At 37.8% G+C, this 17,628-nt stretch overlaps 1 protein-coding gene across 2 annotated transcripts in view; it reads left to right on the plus strand.

Annotated features, from left to right (window-relative positions):
* Nucleotides 1–17,072, plus strand: part of LOC127666486 (zinc finger protein 420-like) — a 31,001-nt gene extending 13,929 nt beyond the window's left edge. For both annotated transcript variants that reach the window (XM_052159303.1, XM_052159302.1), the window contains exons 2-4: nucleotides 1,802–1,928; nucleotides 11,425–11,520; nucleotides 13,434–17,072. In XM_052159303.1, the coding sequence (XP_052015263.1) occupies nucleotides 1,895–1,928; nucleotides 11,425–11,520; nucleotides 13,434–15,355 (2,052 nt within the window). In that variant the 5' untranslated portion in view covers nucleotides 1,802–1,894 and the 3' untranslated portion in view covers nucleotides 15,356–17,072. The remainder of the gene's footprint in view (nucleotides 1–1,801; nucleotides 1,929–11,424; nucleotides 11,521–13,433) is intronic.
* Nucleotides 17,073–17,628: the final 556 nt, after the last annotated feature.

The raw sequence follows: 17,628 nt of genomic DNA on the forward strand, positions 1-17,628 counted from the left end.
ATGACATGGTGGATACTCTGAGATGGTGAGATCTCAGGGTTATGAATGACATGGTGGATACTCTGAGCTGGTGAGATCTCAGGGTTATGAATGACATGGTGGATACTCTGAGCTGGTGAGATCTCAGGGTTATGAATGACATGGTGGATACTCTGAGCTGGTGAGATCTCAGGGTTATGAATGACATGGTGGATACTCTGAGATGGTGAGATCTCAGGGTTATGAATGACATGGTGGATACTCTGAGCTGGTGAGATCTCAGGGTTATGAATGACATGGTAGATAGTCTGAGCTGGTGAGATCTCAGGGTTATGAATGACATGGTGGATAGTCTGAGCTGGTGAGATCTCAGTGTTATGAATGACATGGTGGATAGTCTGAGATGGTGAGATCTCAGGGTTATGAATGACATGGTGGATAGTCTGAGCTGGTGAGATCTCAGGGTTATGAATGACATGGTGGATAGTCTGAGCTGGTGAGATCTCAGGGTTATGAATGACATGGTGGATAGTCTGAGCTGGTGAGATCTCAGGGTTATGAATGACATGGTGGATAGTCTGAGCTGGTGAGATCTCAGGGTTATGAATGACATGGTGGATAGTCTGAGATGGTGAGATCTCAGGGTTATGAATGACATGGTGGATAGTCTGAGCTGGTGAGATCTCAGGGTTATGAATGACATGGTGGATACTCTGAGATGGTGAGATCTTAGGGTTATGAATGACATGGTGGATAGTCTGAGCTGGTGAGATCTCAGGGTTATGAATGACATGGTGGATAGTCTGAGATGGTGAGATCTCAGGGTTATGAATGACATGGTGGATAGTCTGAGATGGTGAGATCTCAGGGTTATGAATGACATGGTGGATAGTCTGAGATGGTGAGATCTCAGGGTTATGAATGACATGGTGGATAGTCTGAGATGGTGAGATCTCAGGGTTATGAATGACATGGTGGATACTCTGAGCTGGTGAGATCTCAATGTTAATTCAGAACAACTGTGGGATCAGGGTCTCCCCTCAGTCAGTTCCAGATTCTATGTATCTGGGTCTAATGATGCTGCAGGTTAGCCTTGGATTCACCTTATAGTGGTGGAGAGGCGACTTGCTAGCCAGGAAGAGCCTAGGGACTTCTGTACAGAGCTCTCTTTGAGGCCTTCCATGTCTCCCTAACACATAAATGAATGCCTGTCTAAATGCAGAGTGAGGAGGGGAAGAAGAAAGACAAAAGAAAACTTTAAAATGATATCTAATGTATTTTAAATATTTAAAAAGCATTGTACTTATATTTTTCAAATGTTTAAAAAAACTTCCAGTTTCTTTTTATCTATAAATTCTTACCTTATTGCTGTCCCCTTGGATACTCAAGCAAGTGTCTCTTGGTGCACTGTTATTTACCTCAGTACTGAAGAGGTTACACATTCCTAGACTCAGGAATCTAGTAGGCAGGAGCTACTGCATCAGAGTCTGCACTCTCATTTCACAGGTAACAGTTGAGAAGTGTCACTCTACCCAGTGTAACTCTCCTGTGAGAGATGTATATACTACCAGCACAGTGCATGGAATATTGTTATTCTGTTTTGTCTATTATGAAACATAATATCTCTATGTGTTCATTAGGATATGTGCCCTTCTGTTCCCTTGAAGATGGATAGTGCATATGATATTGTGTAAAGGAATCTCATTCACTGTACTATTCTTTCATCTTGTATAAAATTGAAAAATGTTTTCAACCGCGTATTTAGTTTTGTATTTGTAGAAAGCTCTCAGTTAATATATATTGTTCATTTATTTAATTTCAGGGACTGCTCTCCTTCAGGGATGTGGCTATTGATTTCTCTGAAGAGGAGTGTGAATGCTTGGACTCTGCTCAGTGGAATCTCTACAGGGATGTGATGTTGGAGAATTACAGCAACCTTGTGTTCCTGGGTGAGGATACCTTCCATTGTCAATTCTGTTTTTTAAGTTAATTTATTTCTTTTTTATTTTACATCCTGATCACAGCTTCCTCTCTCTTCTCTGCTCCCAGTCCCTTCCTCCCTCTTGCCCTTCCCCCAGTCCTCCAGTTACCCCCTTTTTACAAATGGAGAGACCTTCCATCTACATCAGTCTACCTTGGCATATCAAGTTGCAGTAGGATTAGACACACCTTCTCCCGTTGAGGCTAGACAAGGTTGTCCAGTTAGGGAAAAGGGATCGAAAGGTGGGCAGGTAGTCAGGGACAGCTCCTGTTCCCTCCTTAGGAGTCCCACAGGAAGACCAATCTGCACAACTGTTACATATGTGCGGAGGCCTAGTTCCATCCCATGCATCCCTCTGACTAGCAGGTCAGTCTCTGAGCACCTATGGGCTCAGGGTAGTTGATTCTGCTGGTTTTCTTGTGATGCCCTTGACCCCAGTGGCTCCTTCAATTCTTCCTCCCTCTCATCCACAGGATTCCCCATGTGTCACATAATGTTTGGCTGTGGGTCTCTGCATCAGTTTCTGTCAGCTGCTGGGTGAAGCCTCTCTAATGACAGTTATGCTAGGTTTCTGCCTGCAAGTACAGCTGAATATCATTAATTGTGTTAGGGGTTGTCTCTCATGGTGCGGGTCTCACACAGGGTCAGTCATTGCTTTAAACCTTTCCTTCAATTTCTGTCCTGTCTTTACCCCTACACTTCTTAAAGACAGGAGAAATTGTGGGCCTAAGATCTTGTGGCTGGGTTGCTGTTCCAATCCCTGCATTAGAAGTCTGGTTGTTCAAGATGGCTCTTCAGGTTCTATAGCCACCATTGCTAGGAGTCTTAGCTAGGGTCACCCTCATAGATTACTGGGAGTTTCTTTTGTCCTGGGTTTCTGGCTCTTCTCAGAGATGCCCCACACCCATTCTAGTTTTCTCTTCTTCCATCCCGCTCCCCTCCCCAACCCTTCCACCGTCCAGTTCCCTCCCTCCATCTAGCCTTGATGAGTATTCTGTTTCCCCTACCCAGTGAGATTCATCTCCTCTAGGCCCTCCCTTTAACTTAGCTTCTTTGGGTCTGTGAATTATAGGATGGTTATCCTGTACCTTATAGCTAATATCCACAAGTAAGAACATACTGTTTGCCTTTCTGGGTCTGTGCTACCTCACTCAGGACAACTGCTTCTAGTTCCATCTATTTACCTGCAAATTTCATGTTGTCATTACTTTTAAAAGCTGAGTTTTATTCCATTGTGTAAATGGACCACATTTTCTATATCCATTCTTCAGTTGAGGGGCATCTAGGTTGTTTCCAGCTGTTGTATTTTTTTTAATATTTTTATTTTCTATATTCTTTGTTTATATTCCAAATGATTTCCCGTTTCCCAGATCCCCCCCTCCCCATATGTCCCATAAACCTTCTTGTCTCCATCCATTCTCCAATCATCTCCCTCCTTTTTCTCTGTCCTTATATTCCCCTCCAATGCTAGATCAATCCTTTCCAGGATTATGATCTTCTCCATACTTCTTCATGGGAGTCATTTGTTATGCGATTTGTGCCTTGGGTATTCAGGGCTTCTGGGCTAATTAATATCCACTTATCAGAGATTGCATTCCATGTGTATTCTTTTGTGATTGGGTTACCTCACTTAGGATGATATTTTCCAGATCAAACCATTTGCCTAAAAATTTTGTGAATTCATTGTTTCTAATTGCTGAGTAGTATTCCATTGTGTAAATATACCACATTTTCTGTATCCATTCCTCCATTGAGGGACATCTGGGTTCTTTCCAGCTTTTGGCTATTATAAATAAGGCTGCTATGAACATAATGGAGCATGTGCCTTTATTGCATGGCAGGGAATCCTTTGGGTATATGCCAGGAGAGGTATAGCAGGGAAGTGTCATGTCCAGTTTTCTGAGGAACTGCCAGACTGATTTCCAAAGTGGTTGTACCATCTTACAGCCCCACCAGCAGTGGAGGAGTGTTCCTCTTTCTCCACATCCTAGCCAACACCTGCTGTCTCCTGAGTTTTTGACCTTAGCCATTCTGACTGGTGTAAGGTGAAATCTCAGGGTTGTTTTGATTTGCATTTCCCTAATGACTAATGATGTTGAGCACTTCTTAAGGTGCCTCTCGGCTATCCGAATTTCCTCAGGTGAAAATTCTTTGTTTAGATCTGTACCCCATTTTTAATAGGGTTATTTGGTTCCCTGGGGTCTAACTTCTTGAGTTCTTTGTATATATTAGATATTAGCCCTCTATCAGATGTAGGGTTGGTGAATATCCTTTCCCAATTTGATGGTTGCCGTTTTGTCCTTTTGATAGTGTCCTTTGCCTTACAGAAACTTTGTAATTTTATGAGGTCCCATTTGTCAATTCTTGATCTTAGAGCATAAGCTATTGGTGATCTGTTCAGGAACTTTTCTACTGTGCCCATGTCCTCAAGGGTCTTCCCCAGTTTCTTTTCTATTAGTTTCAGTGTGTCTGGTTTTACGTGGAGGTCCTTGATCCATTTGGAGTGAAGTTTAGTACATGGAGATAAGAATGGATCAATTTGCCTTCTTCTGCATGCTGACCTCCAATTGAACCAGCACCATTTGTTGAAAAGGCTATCTTTTTTCCATTGGATGTTTTTGGCTCCTTTGTCGGTGTGTGGATTCATTTCTGGATCTTCAATTCCATTACATTGGTCCACTTGTCTGTCACTGTGCCAATACCATGCAGTTTTTAACACTATTGCTCTGTAGTATTGCTTGAAGTCGGATTCTGATTCCCCCAGAATTTGTTTTGTTGTTGAGAATAGTTTTAGCTATCCTGGGTTTTTTGTTATTCCAGATGAATTTGAGAATTGCCTTTTCTAACTCTGTGAAGAACTGAGTTGGGATTTTGATGGGGATTGCATTGAATCTGTAGATTGCTTTTGGCAAGATGGCCATTTTACCTATATTAATCTTGCCGATCCACGAGCATGGCAGATTTTTCCATTTTCTGAGGTCTTCTTCGATTTCCTTCTTCAGAGACCTGAAGTTCTTGTCATATAGATCTTTCACTTGTTTGGTTAGAGTCACACCAAGATACTTTATATTGTTTGTGGCTATTGTGAAGGGTGTCATTTCCCTAACTTCTTTCTCAGCCTGCTTATCCTTTGAGTATAGGAAGGCTACTGATTTGCTTGAGTTGATTTTATAACCAGCCACTTTGCTGGAGTTGTTTATCAGCTGTAGGAGTTCTCTGGTGGAGGTTTTCGGGTCACTTAAGTAGACTATCATGTCATCTGCAAATAGTGATAATTTGACTTCTTCCTTTCCAATTTGTATCACCTTGACCTCCTTATGTTGTCTAACTGCTCCAGCTAGAACTTCAAGTACTATATTGAAAAGATATGGAGAGAGAGAACAGCCTTGTCTAGTCCCTGATTTTAGTGGGATTGCTTTAAGTTTCTCTCCGTTTAGTTTGATGTTGGCTACCAGTTTGCTGTATATTGCTTTAATGATGTTTAGGTATGGGCCTTGAATTCCTGTTCTTTTCAAGACTTTTAGCATGAAAGGATCCACCTGTTGTATTTTACAAATAAAGCTGCTATGGGCATAGCTCAGCAAGTGTCTTTGTAGTCTGGTGGAACATCTTTAAGTGTGTGCCCAGGAGTGGCTGCGCCTAGAGGTAGAACTATTGCCAGTTTTCTGAGAAAGCACCAAATTGATTTCCAAAGTAGTTGTACTTCTTTGAATTCTCACCAGCATTGGAGGAGTGTTCCCCTCACGTTACTTGAGTTTTTTCTCTTAGCCATTCTGACAGGTGAGTCAAAGAGTCATTTTGATTTGCATTTCTCTGATCACTAAGGGTGTTGAACATTTCTTTAAGTGCTTCTCAGCCATTATAAATTCCTCTGTTGAGAATTATTTAGATCTGTACCTCATTTTTTAAGTGGGTTATTTGGTTTGTTGATGTTGAGTTTCTTGAGTTCTTTATATATTTGGATATACTTTCTCTCTTGTAGGTAGGATTGGTAAAGATTTTTTCTCATTCTATAGGGTGCCATTTTGTCCTGTTTATGGTGTCTTTATCTTTACAGAAACTTTTAGTTTTATGAAGTCCTAGTTATTAATTGTTGATATTAGTGCCTGAATTGTTGTTGTATTATTTAGGAAATTGTCTCCTGTACCAGTGTGTTCAAGGCTATTCCCCAGTTTCTCTTCTATCAGATTTAGTGTATCTGGTTTTATGTTGATGTTCTTGATCCAGTTGGACTTGAGTTTTGTGTAGGGTGGTGGATATGGATCTTTCGCATTCCTTTACATGCATACATCCAGTTAGACCAGCACCACTTGTTGAAGATGCTTTCTTCTTTCCATTGTATAGTTTTTGCTTCTTTGTCAAACTCAAATGCCCATAGATGTGTGGGTTTATTTCTAGGTCTTCAATTCAATGCCATTGATCAAACATTGATCAACCTGTGCATCTTTATGCCAGTACCACATGGTTTTTGTTACTATTGCTCTGTAGTACATCTTGAAATCAGAGATGGTGATAGCTTTAGAAGTTCTTTTGTTCTATAAAATTGTTTTAGCTACCTAGGCTTTTTTGGTTTACTATATGAAGTTCAGAATTGTTGTTTCAAGGCCTGTAAAGAATTGTGTTGGAATTTTGATGAGAATTGTGTTGAATCTGTAGGTTGCTTTATGTAAGATGGCCATTTTTACTGTGTTAATCTGACCTATCCATGAACATAGGAGGTTTTTACATCTTGTGATATCTTCAATTGCTTTCTTCAAGGCCTTGAAGTCATCTCCGTTGGTTGCTTTATTACTCTACTTAAAACTTGAAGTATCGCATTGAATAGGTATGAAGAAAGTAGGCAGCTTTGCCTTTTCCCTGATTTTGTTGGAATTGCTTTGTTTCTTTCCATTTCATTTGATGTTGACTTTTAGCTTGCTGTATATTGCCTATACTGTTTAGGTATGTGCCATGTATCCCTGATCTCTCGAGATTTTTCTCATGAAAGGCTGTTAGATTTTGTCAAAGGCAGTTTCAGCATGTACTGAGATGGTCATGTGGATTTTTTCTTTCAGTTTGTTTATATGGTGGATTATGTTGGTAAATATTAATATATTGAATGGTCCTTGAATCTCTTGGGTAAAGCCTATTAATCTTTGTAGATGATGTTTGTGATATGGTCTTGGATTTGTTTTGCTAGTGTTTTATTGAGTATCTTTTCATCAATAGTCATAAGGTCTGAATTGGTCTGAAATTTTCCTTCTTGGTTGAATCTTGCTGTGGTTTAGGTATCAGGGTAACTGTGGTCTCATAAAATGAGTTTGGCAATATGCCTCCTGTTTCTGTTTTGTGGAATAGTCAAGGTGTGTTGGTATTAGCACTTCTTTGAAAGTCTCACAGAATTCTGCACTGAAATCATATGGCTTTCGTTTTGTTGTTGTTGTTCAGAGATGTTTAATGACTGCTTCTATGTCTTTAGGGGATATAGGTTTACTTAAATTGTTTACCTGATCTAATCTAACTTTGATAAGTGCTATCTATCAAGAAAATGGATGTCATTTAGATTTTCCAATTTTGTGAAGTACAGGTTTTTGAAGTAAGACCTAATGATTCTTTGGATTTTCTTGGTATCTGTTGTTTTGTCCCCCCTTTTATCTCTCATTTCTGATTTTGTTAATGTGATAAAATCTCTCTCTCTCTCTCTCTCTCTCTCTCTCTCTCTCTCTCTCTCTCTCTCTCTCTCTCTCTCTCTCTCTCTCTCTCCTCCTCCTCCTCTCCCCCTATCTCGCCATATCCCCCTCCCCCATCCCTATCTCTGCCTTTGGCTAAGGGTTTATCTATCTTGTTGATTTTCTTGAAGAACCAACTCTGGGTTTATTGATATTTTTTATATTTTTCTCCTTGTGTTTATCTCACTTTTTATTTCCTGCCATCTATTTGTGTTGGATGTGTTTGGTTTTGTTGTTGTTGTTGTTTTAGAGCTTTCATTTGTGCTGTTAAGTTGCTAGTATGTTACCAATTTCTTTATGAAGGCTTAGAGCTATGAACTTTCCTCTTAGCATTGCTTTTATAGTATCCCATAAGTTTTGGGTATGCTGTGCCTTCATTTTTATTGAATTTGGCAAAGTCTTTAATTTCCTGCTTTATTTATTTCTTGACCCAGTGGTCATTGAGTAGGGAGTTGTTCAATTTCCGAGAGTTTATAGGCTTTCTGTTGTTTTTGTTGGTGTTGAAGTCCAACTTTAATCCATGGTGTTCTGATAAGAAACAGGCTTTATTTTAATTTTCTTGTATTTGTTGAGATGTGCTTTGTATGGTCAGTTTTGTAGAAGGTTCCATGAGGTACTGAGAAGAAGGAATTTTTGTTTGTTTGGGTGAAATGTTCTGTAGATATTTATTAGGTACATTAGATTTATAACATCTGTTAGTTTCATTATTTCTCGGTTCACTTTCTGTCTGGATGACCTGTCAATTGGTAAAATTCAGGTATTAAAGTCTCTCACTATTAACACATGGGGTTTGATGTTGATTTAAGCTTTAGAAATGTTTCTTTTACAAATGTGGGTACCCTTCCATTTGGGGCATAGGTGTTTATATATTCAGAATTGAGTTGTCATCTTTGTGGACTTTTCCTTTGATGAGTTATGAAGTCTCCTTGCCTATCTCTTTAATTTTGGTTGAAAGTCTATTTTATTAGATATTAGGATGGCTATTCTAGCATACTTATTGGGTACAGTTATTTGAAGAAACTTTTGGCAGCCCTTTACACTGAGGTAGTGTCTATCTTGGATGCTGAGGTGTGTTTCTTGTATACAGTAAAATGATGGATCCCATTTTCACATCTGTTCTTTTAGCCTGTATCTTTTTATTGGGGAATTGAATCCATTGATATTGAATTGTCAAGAGTGGAAAATACCAGACACTCTTCATATTTAAAATCAACAGAATGATACAACCTCTGGGTGTGGAATCTATTGTCCTAAATTCATCAGCTATTCTATGTTGGAAATTCTTCCAGTGGCAGAATCCACTACCGGGTCTGACAATACCCTAACCTACATTTTCCACATCTCTCACTCTCTCCCTTGCTAACAAAAGATATTCCTTCCTCTAGAGTCTTCCCTCCCCCTTCTGTCAGACCCAGAAGGCCCGCCTCATCTTTACCCAACGATTGGCTTCTTGTCATCTTTATTAGCCAATCGAATAATTAGGGGACGGTCCCCTACACATCTCCACTTGAGTCTTTCTACTCCCAGTATGGCCTGGCTGTGATATTATTTATATTGTACCATTACTTTTCGTTTAGGAATCCCTTCTCCAGTGTCCCCTCTCCACCTTCCAGTATTCTCTAGGTACTTCGAAGCAGACACAGAAATCTGAAACTCAAAGCTAAGATCCCCACTTGAGAGGGAATGTTAGATATTTCTCTTTCTGGCTTTCATTTACCTTACTCATCCATTTACCTGAAAATTGCACATTTTCATTTTATCCAAATAAAGTTCCATTTTGTGTGTGTATTTAAGAATTTTTTATTATCCATTCACCATCCTGTGGACATGTAAGCTGCTTTAATTTCCTAGCTGTTGTGAACAGAGCAGCAACAACATAGATATGCAAGTGTCTGTGTAGCAGGAGGTGGAGTCTTTTGAGTATGTATCCAAGAGTGACACAGATGGGTCACGTGGTGGTCGTGGATATTTTATTTTCAGGTTCTTGAGAATCCACCACCTTGATTTCCATACTGAATACAGCAGTTTACATCCCCACCATCACTTTACACTGTGTTCTTTCTCTACATACTTGCCGAAATTTGTCATTTGTTCTCTTTTTTGTTTTTTTGTTTTTTTTATTCGATATATTTTTTATTTACATTTCAAATGATTTGCCCTTTCCTAGCCCCCCCCCCACTCCCAGAAAGCCCCCTTCTTTCCCCCTGTCCTCCCACCCATTTGTTCTCTTGATGATAGACTTTTCAATTAGGGTGCAATACCCTTAAAGTAGTTTTAATCTACTTTTTTCCTGATAATTAAGGGGAAAAAAAACACTTTAAAAATATCAGCCATTTGTTTATCTTCTTCTGAGATCTGTTCAGTTTCAGAGCCCATTATTTAATTGTGTTGATTTCTTGATATTTACTTTCTTGGGGTATGTTATTCATGAATTTCATGCCATATGTATAGCTTCTGGATATCTTCTATTATCCCCTAGCCCACCTTTTCATGTAATTAGCAGTTTTCTTTGCTTCAGGAGAGTATTTTTTTTTCAAATTCCTGAAACCCAGTTCTTTAGTTGTTGACTTTACTTCTTCAGTGACCAGAGTCCTGTTCAGAAAGACCTTCTTTTTTCCTGTAGTAAAGAGCCTTCTTTGCTTTCTCAGGACTTTCAGAGTTTCTAGTCTTGCATTGAGAATCCTTAGTCTATTTGGAGTTAGTTTCATTCTTATTCATACAGATAGTCAATTTTTCTTTCTTTTTCAGTATGTTTGTTTTGGGTATCTAGAAAGACACTGATTTTTGTATCCTGTCATTTTCTTGAAAGCAGTTTTTAATTCTACTTGTTTTCTGGTAGAGTCCTTGAGGTCTTTTATATTTAGAGTAAAATTCTCAGCAAATTGCAGTATTTATTGGGATAGTTATGTAATTTCTGTCCTTGAATCTGTGTATGTAGTAAATTATTCTGTTGATTCACATATGTTGAACTATCACTACCTGTGAGGGGATGTCCAGATGATGATGATCATGATGATGTGTTTTTACAAGTATTGAGAAAATTTTCATCTATGTTTATCAGAGATATTGGGCTATTTTCTTTCTTTCCTTCTTATTTGTGTCTTTATATGGTTTTGATGTCAGGATAATATGTACTAACAAAACCAGGGCAGTGTAAGAGAGATAATTGAAGCAGATCTTCCTCAAACAAAAAAATTGGGTGTGCTAATGGATTATTTAATAATTTTACCAAACTTTAAAGAAGAACTAAGAGTAATATTTCTTTTTTCATATTTTTCTTTTTTATTTGATATATTTTTATTCACATCTCAAGTGATTTAAGAGTAATATTTCTTAAATTATTTTATAAAGTAGAAAAGGAAATCCTCCCAACTTCTTTTACAGTCAGATCCCTGCTCTTAAGGAAAACTTAGTGGGAGTTGTGGGTGTAGCGGATGAATTCACAGTTCTTACTGTGTTTTTAACTTTATTGTTTTGATAGTATGGCTCCTTCTGCTTAGAATTTTAGAAACTGAGAGACATCAAGTGTGGAGAATACATCTTAAAGTAAAATCTTTTACACTTCAGCTCTGATTTTTTTTCCTCTGAGGCAAAGCCCCAAGTCGTAGCTGTATCTATAAGGAAATATTGAAACAGTTCTTTTCTGCCCCCTTTTATTTTATTTTATTTTATTTTTCCTTATAAACACAATAGTAATATACACGTCCTTCCTAGAGAACATCATGCAGTTATCACGCTTGCCCTTCCTTCTAACAGGTCTTGCTTTCTCTAAGCCGCACTTGGTCACATTTCTCGAGCAAAGAAAAGGACCCTGGAATGGGAAGGAGCCAGCCACGGTAGCAGCATACCCAGGTACGTGGGAATGAGTACATCGGGGCACACAACTGAGAGGTCCGGAGAGGCCACAGAGAGGCAGGCATCAAAGGCTGGATGGGTGAGGGGATCAGTTTCAGAGAAAATGGTGTTTTAGGATGCACCATTTATTATCTGTTGTGGAAATTATTAATCCTGATCAGGGATTTCTACCCTGCCTTGGTCATTCAGTTCACAGATAAAAGATACATACAACCTTTATATTTACAGTAAGCCTTAAACAGCACAAGAGCTTGGTAGATATCTACCCTCTATGTTATTAGAATCTACTTTCCTATTAATAACCCCAAGTTATTACTTACTGTGTTTTATTTTGGCTATTCTTAATCCAATTGGCCATCACTCAGGACCACATTTTTATAACTCACCTAACCCCCAGTGATGTCTGAGTGCATGTACAGTGACTATCGAGTGCCCTTTTGTAGGTAGAGAAGAGATCATTATGGACTTAACATTGTTTCCTGTGCCTGAGAAACTTGTTCACAGTTACAATGCTCTATTTGTCAAGGCTTCATGGAACAGTGTCACTACAAATAAGTTTTCTAATTACATTTGCATGCTCAGTAATGAAAGTCCTTACCAGACTCCTCAATGAATTATTGTAATGTATTTCTGTGCATTTTTCTGACCTACACTGATTGCCAATGACTTATGCTCCACTGTTTGGTGTGTGATAACAAAACCTTATACACAGGTACAAGAATATTTTAGTAGCTCACCAATATTCGTTCAGAATTTTTCTTAATTTGCAATTCCATTTTCTGTGTTTTATTTTTATATAGGCCTCCCTCATATTTGTTGCTAATATTCTTATATCTAACTTTTGCATTACGATTGAGAGGTTTTAGTAATTGCTCTTTAGGACAGTGTAAGATAATAAAATGTCTACTAAGCCATGTGACCAGTTCCAATAAAATTGATGCTCATTTTTATATATTGAATGTTAGTTCTATATCTTCATGGTAAGTGTATTTCTTCCCCCATTGGTTACTTAATAGTTATTTTATCCTGCTAAATAAATATTTCCAGAAGTTATTATCATTTCATAAACAATTGATAAATATGTTGCCTCTACTGAAACTTTGTGATTTAAATGTAAACTTGAATTTTTAGAAATCATTCAGCAGCATTTATTTTTTTTAATTAAGATTAAAAAACATGTAACATGAATTTACTGTCTTTAATCTTTGGGCATTGTTCAATATATTCAAATTGTATGCCACAAATCTTTCAGCGACAATTTACCCTTCAAAACAAACATATTCTTAGGAAAATAATTGTGTATTTTTTGGGCCATCTTATCTAGTCAACACTGAAATCTGTGTCCTATAAGGTTTTCTATTTTAGAATTTTTATATATTTCTAATCAGATAATTTTCTTATATAATGGGTTTATTTCATTTAGTATACTGCCCTTCAGAGTTATCATAAATATTTCATTATTGTTTACCTAAAATATGTGTGTATGTGTGTGTGTGTGTGTATGTGTGTGTGTGTGTGTTTATTAAGGCTTCTGGTTCATATATGGAGTACAGAAGACAACTTGTAGGATTCAGTTTGCTCCTTCCACTATCTAGGTCCCTGGTAATAAGATGCCTTTATCCTCAGAAAAATTTTCCTGGCTTTAAAATAATTACTTTTAAAATTTAAAATTCAGTAATGTTACACTGTTATCAGTGGAAGTTTGTGTTATTTTTCATCTATTTTTGACTAATGCTGCAATGAATACAGTTATAGGACCAAGTCTATTTTCCCATTAATATGAGAGTAAAGTACATTTAGAACTGACTTAGAAGTATATCTTTGGTTATAAGTATCTGTATGGAAGATAAGCTTTATAGTTATAGCTATATGGTTAATCTTTTACTGATCTGTTCACCTTTACTCAACAGGAATAAAACCTTATAAATCTAAAGAATGTGGCAAGACCTTTCCTTGTAACTCTAAAGAATGTGGCAAGACCTTTCCTTGGAACTCACTTCTTATTCAGCACCATAAAATTCATCCTGGAGCAAAACTTTACAGATGTGATAAATGCGGCAAGTCCTTTAATGTTCGATCAACACTGTATAAACACCACAGAACTCACACTGGAGAGAAACCCTACAAATGTAAAGACTGTGGCAAGGGTTTTACATGTTCTTCAAGCCTTAACCAACACCACAGAATTCACACTGGGGAGAAACCCTACAAATGTGAATGTGGCAAAGCCTTTAATAATTCTTCGGCTCTTACTCAGCACCAAAGAATTCATACAGGAGAGAGACCATACAAGTGTGAAGAATGTGGCAAGGCCTTTAACAACTGCTCGGCCCGTACACGGCACCAAAGAATCCACACTGGAGAAAGGCCCTACAAGTGTGCACAATGTGGCAAGACCTTTAATTTTCCCACATCACTTTCTCAGCACCAGAGAATTCACACTGGAGAGAAACCCTACAAATGTGAAGAATGTGGCAAGGCCTTCAACTGTTCTTCACATCTCAAACAACACCGAATTATTCACACTGGAAAGAAACCCTACAAATGTAAAGAATGTACCAAAGCCTTTAACTGTTCTTCAAGTCTTAACCAACACCGGAGAATTCACACTGGGGAGAAACGCTACGTATGTGAGGAATGTGGCAAGGCCTTTAATAACTGTTCAGCTCTTACTCAGCACCAAAGAATTCATAGTGGAGAGAAGCCCTACAAATGTGAAGAGTGCGGCAAGGCCTTTTATAATTGCTCAGCCCTTTCTCGGCACCAAAAAATCCACACTGGAGAAAAACCCTACAAATGTGCAGATTGTGGTAAGGCTTTTATTTTTCGCTCATCGCTCTCTCAGCACCAGAGAATTCACACTGGAGAGAAACCCTACAAATGCAAAGAGTGTGGCAAGGCCTTCAACTGCTCATCTCACCTTAACCAGCATGGAAGAATTCACAGTGGAGAGAAACCTTACAAATGTGCAGAGTGTGGCCAGACGTTCATCTGTTCTTCATATCTACATAAGCATCAGAAGATTCATGCTATTGAGAAACTCTATGAATGCAAAGAATGTGGAAAAACCTTTAGCTGTTCGTCATACCTTAAGTATCATCAGAGATTCCATACTGGGGGGAAATCCTACACATGCAAAGAATGTGACAAAACCTTTAGGTCATCTTCGTATCTTAGAAATCATCAGAGATTTCATACTGGAGAGAAGCCCTACACATGCAAAGAATGTGGCAAAGCCTTTGTTAACTCTTCAAGCCTTCTTGTACATCAAAGAATTCACACTGGAGAGAAACCATACAAATGCAAAGAATGTGGCAAGGCCTTTAGATGCTCATCATATTTTAAGTATCATCAGAGACTTCACACTGGAGAGAAACCCTACACATGCAAAGAATGTGGGAAAGGCTTTGCTAAATCTTCATGTCTTATTTTACACCAAAGAACGCATAGTGGGGAAAAGCCCTACAAGTGTGAGGAGTGTGGCCAGGCATTTATCTGTTCTTCATACCTGAGGAAGCATCAGAGAATCCACACTGGTGAGAAGCCATACGCATGTGAAGACTGTGGCAAGGCCTTTAGCATTTATTCAACCTTCGCTCAACACCAGAGAATTCATACTGGAGAGAAACCGTATAAATGCAGGGAATGTGAGAAAGCATTTAATAATCATTCAGCCCTAATTAAACATCAAAGAATTCATACTGGGGAGAAACCCTATGCATGCAAGGAATGTGGTAAAGCCTTTAATAACAGTTCAAGCCTTATTCGACATCAACGAATTCATATTGGAATTGAAACCCTTGAAATTCAAGGAATTTGGCAAGGCTTTTAGTAACAATTCAGTGCTTAGCTCCAAAAACTCATGCTAGTGAGAAACTGGAAATGAAAAAAGATGACTAACTCATAAGTGTTTTATACATATACAGTGTAAAAAGTCATGTGTGAAAGAAGTCTACAATTCAAATAGTGTTAGAATTCTCATAACTTCTTCATGTCTTATTGATAGAGAGAATTTGTACTGTGGAAGCCTGACCATGTAAATAATGTGTCCCTCCTCCCTACTGACCGCTCCGTCCTCATCAGGGGCCTCATGCTTCATAGAGATCTTCTGTTTGTTGACTGGAAGGGACTCTGTCCAGTATGTGTGGGCAAACTGATTATTCTGGAAGGCATGTAAACATAGATTGTAGTAAAGTTCATACCTCAGATCTTAACAGATCTGAGAGTACAGGTGGCAAATCTCGGAAATCCATGGAATGATATAAAAATGAAGTAAATATTGCTTTTAAGTTATGGGACATTGTTTGATGTGATAGAGATAAATCATCATAGACATCAGAATCATACACACAACTCAGTAAGGATATGAATCTATTAATAAAACATTAGTTACTATGTAAATTTACATAGTCATGTTTGAAAACAGAAGTTAACACAATTCTCAGACTGTCAAAAGAACAAGACTCGTTCCTAATTGATTTTAGTAGTAGATATAAAATAAAGGTTGTGTGTAAAACTTGCATCTTTAAATAATTTAAATGGCTCATAATGCAGTGTATATGTTTTTATTGGGTAACATTATTCAATCATAGACACTAAAATATTCCACCTTATTAAAGGAGGTAGATGACATGTTTTAAATGATACTGCTGAGAATTATTTAAATAAGTGATCATTGTATCCCAGTTGCCAGTATCTATCAAAATATTTGGAGGATATTTTTCCAATATGTTACATATTTGTTCATCCCTTATTTGTGGTAACTAGGTATTAAGTAATTTGAGGTGGGCACTTGTGCCCTAGCTTTCTGAATCTTGAATTATATTGCTATTTATCAGTTTTAACTGAATGCATATATATATTTGAGAATGGTAGCATGGCTGTTGGCTATATAGACATTGTGTGTATGTGTGTGGTGTGTGTGTGTATGCACCACTCTTTGGCCTATAAAACCCACTCAAATTTTTCTATTTACCTCAGTGTCTGAAATATCCTACTTTTACAACCAGATAACCATTAGAGAACATTTGAAGGAGCCTGTGTATGTTCATGCTTGTAACGGTACCTGGCCCGACTGGCAGGAGCTGATATATTCTCACAGAAACACTGTCCTCTACTTTGTCCTTCAAGCTATTGCTACAGTAGCCCTCAAGAAAATAGAATTTCTCTGAGATCCTGCTGGGAGAAGAAAAATCTCTGGAGCATCCATAGAAGGGTCGTGTCTTTCGGAGAAAGACTTAGTTTATATAATAGATTTGCTAGAAAAACTAATCTTGAAGGAGAAACATGGGGCTTTGACTGTGGTGGGCAGTAAACCACACCTTGGTTGGACTGCTTAGTTGTGTGTCCCTTTTGACTTTTATTTATGTATTTTATTATATTTTATATTTATTATATATTACATGTAATATATTATTATATTTATCTATATAATACCCTCACATTGTGTTAGGATTCTGAAGATGAACTGGCAAGTTATTGTATCTCTTTTTCCCTTTTCCCAGTGTGGTTACATTGAATAAACCTGTTTTTTATTGTTCAGTTTTTAACTTTTGCTTTTCATTCTTAATTTGGGTTTTACTTGCTTTATCAGTGATGGGTGGTAGAAACTGGCTAGTTGATTCACAGGCTATAAGAAGAAAGAGTAATTGTTGGAGTAAAAGTTAATTTTGAAATAGTTGACATGCCATAGGAAACTGTTAACCGCACCATTTCCTGAAAAAGATAGCTACAAACCACACACACTCTTACCACCCCCCCAAACACAGCACACATACACTTGACTATATGAAAATTACTACAAAATAGTGTGGATACTGGCTTTATGTCTCTTGATGATGATTCTCATCTCACATGAGAAATCATACATCACCTAATATGTTGTCAAAGTCCACAAAATGTCATTTGGCCATCTATGTGCTTTTAAGAATATCCTAATGTTATTTAATGGTTTTTAGAAATTACTTTGAAAATTTAATCCCAGGGTTATACATTGTCTTGTGTCATTATATGTTTTCAACACAATTTAAGACATTATTTTACTTGTTCCTGTCTGTTCTTAATATTCAATAAGTTTACTGAATCAGTTTATACAGGTGAAAACTA

Source organism: Apodemus sylvaticus, chromosome 16 (assembly GCF_947179515.1).
Source record: "Apodemus sylvaticus chromosome 16, mApoSyl1.1, whole genome shotgun sequence".
NCBI classification, from domain to species: Eukaryota; Metazoa; Chordata; class Mammalia; order Rodentia; family Muridae; genus Apodemus; species Apodemus sylvaticus.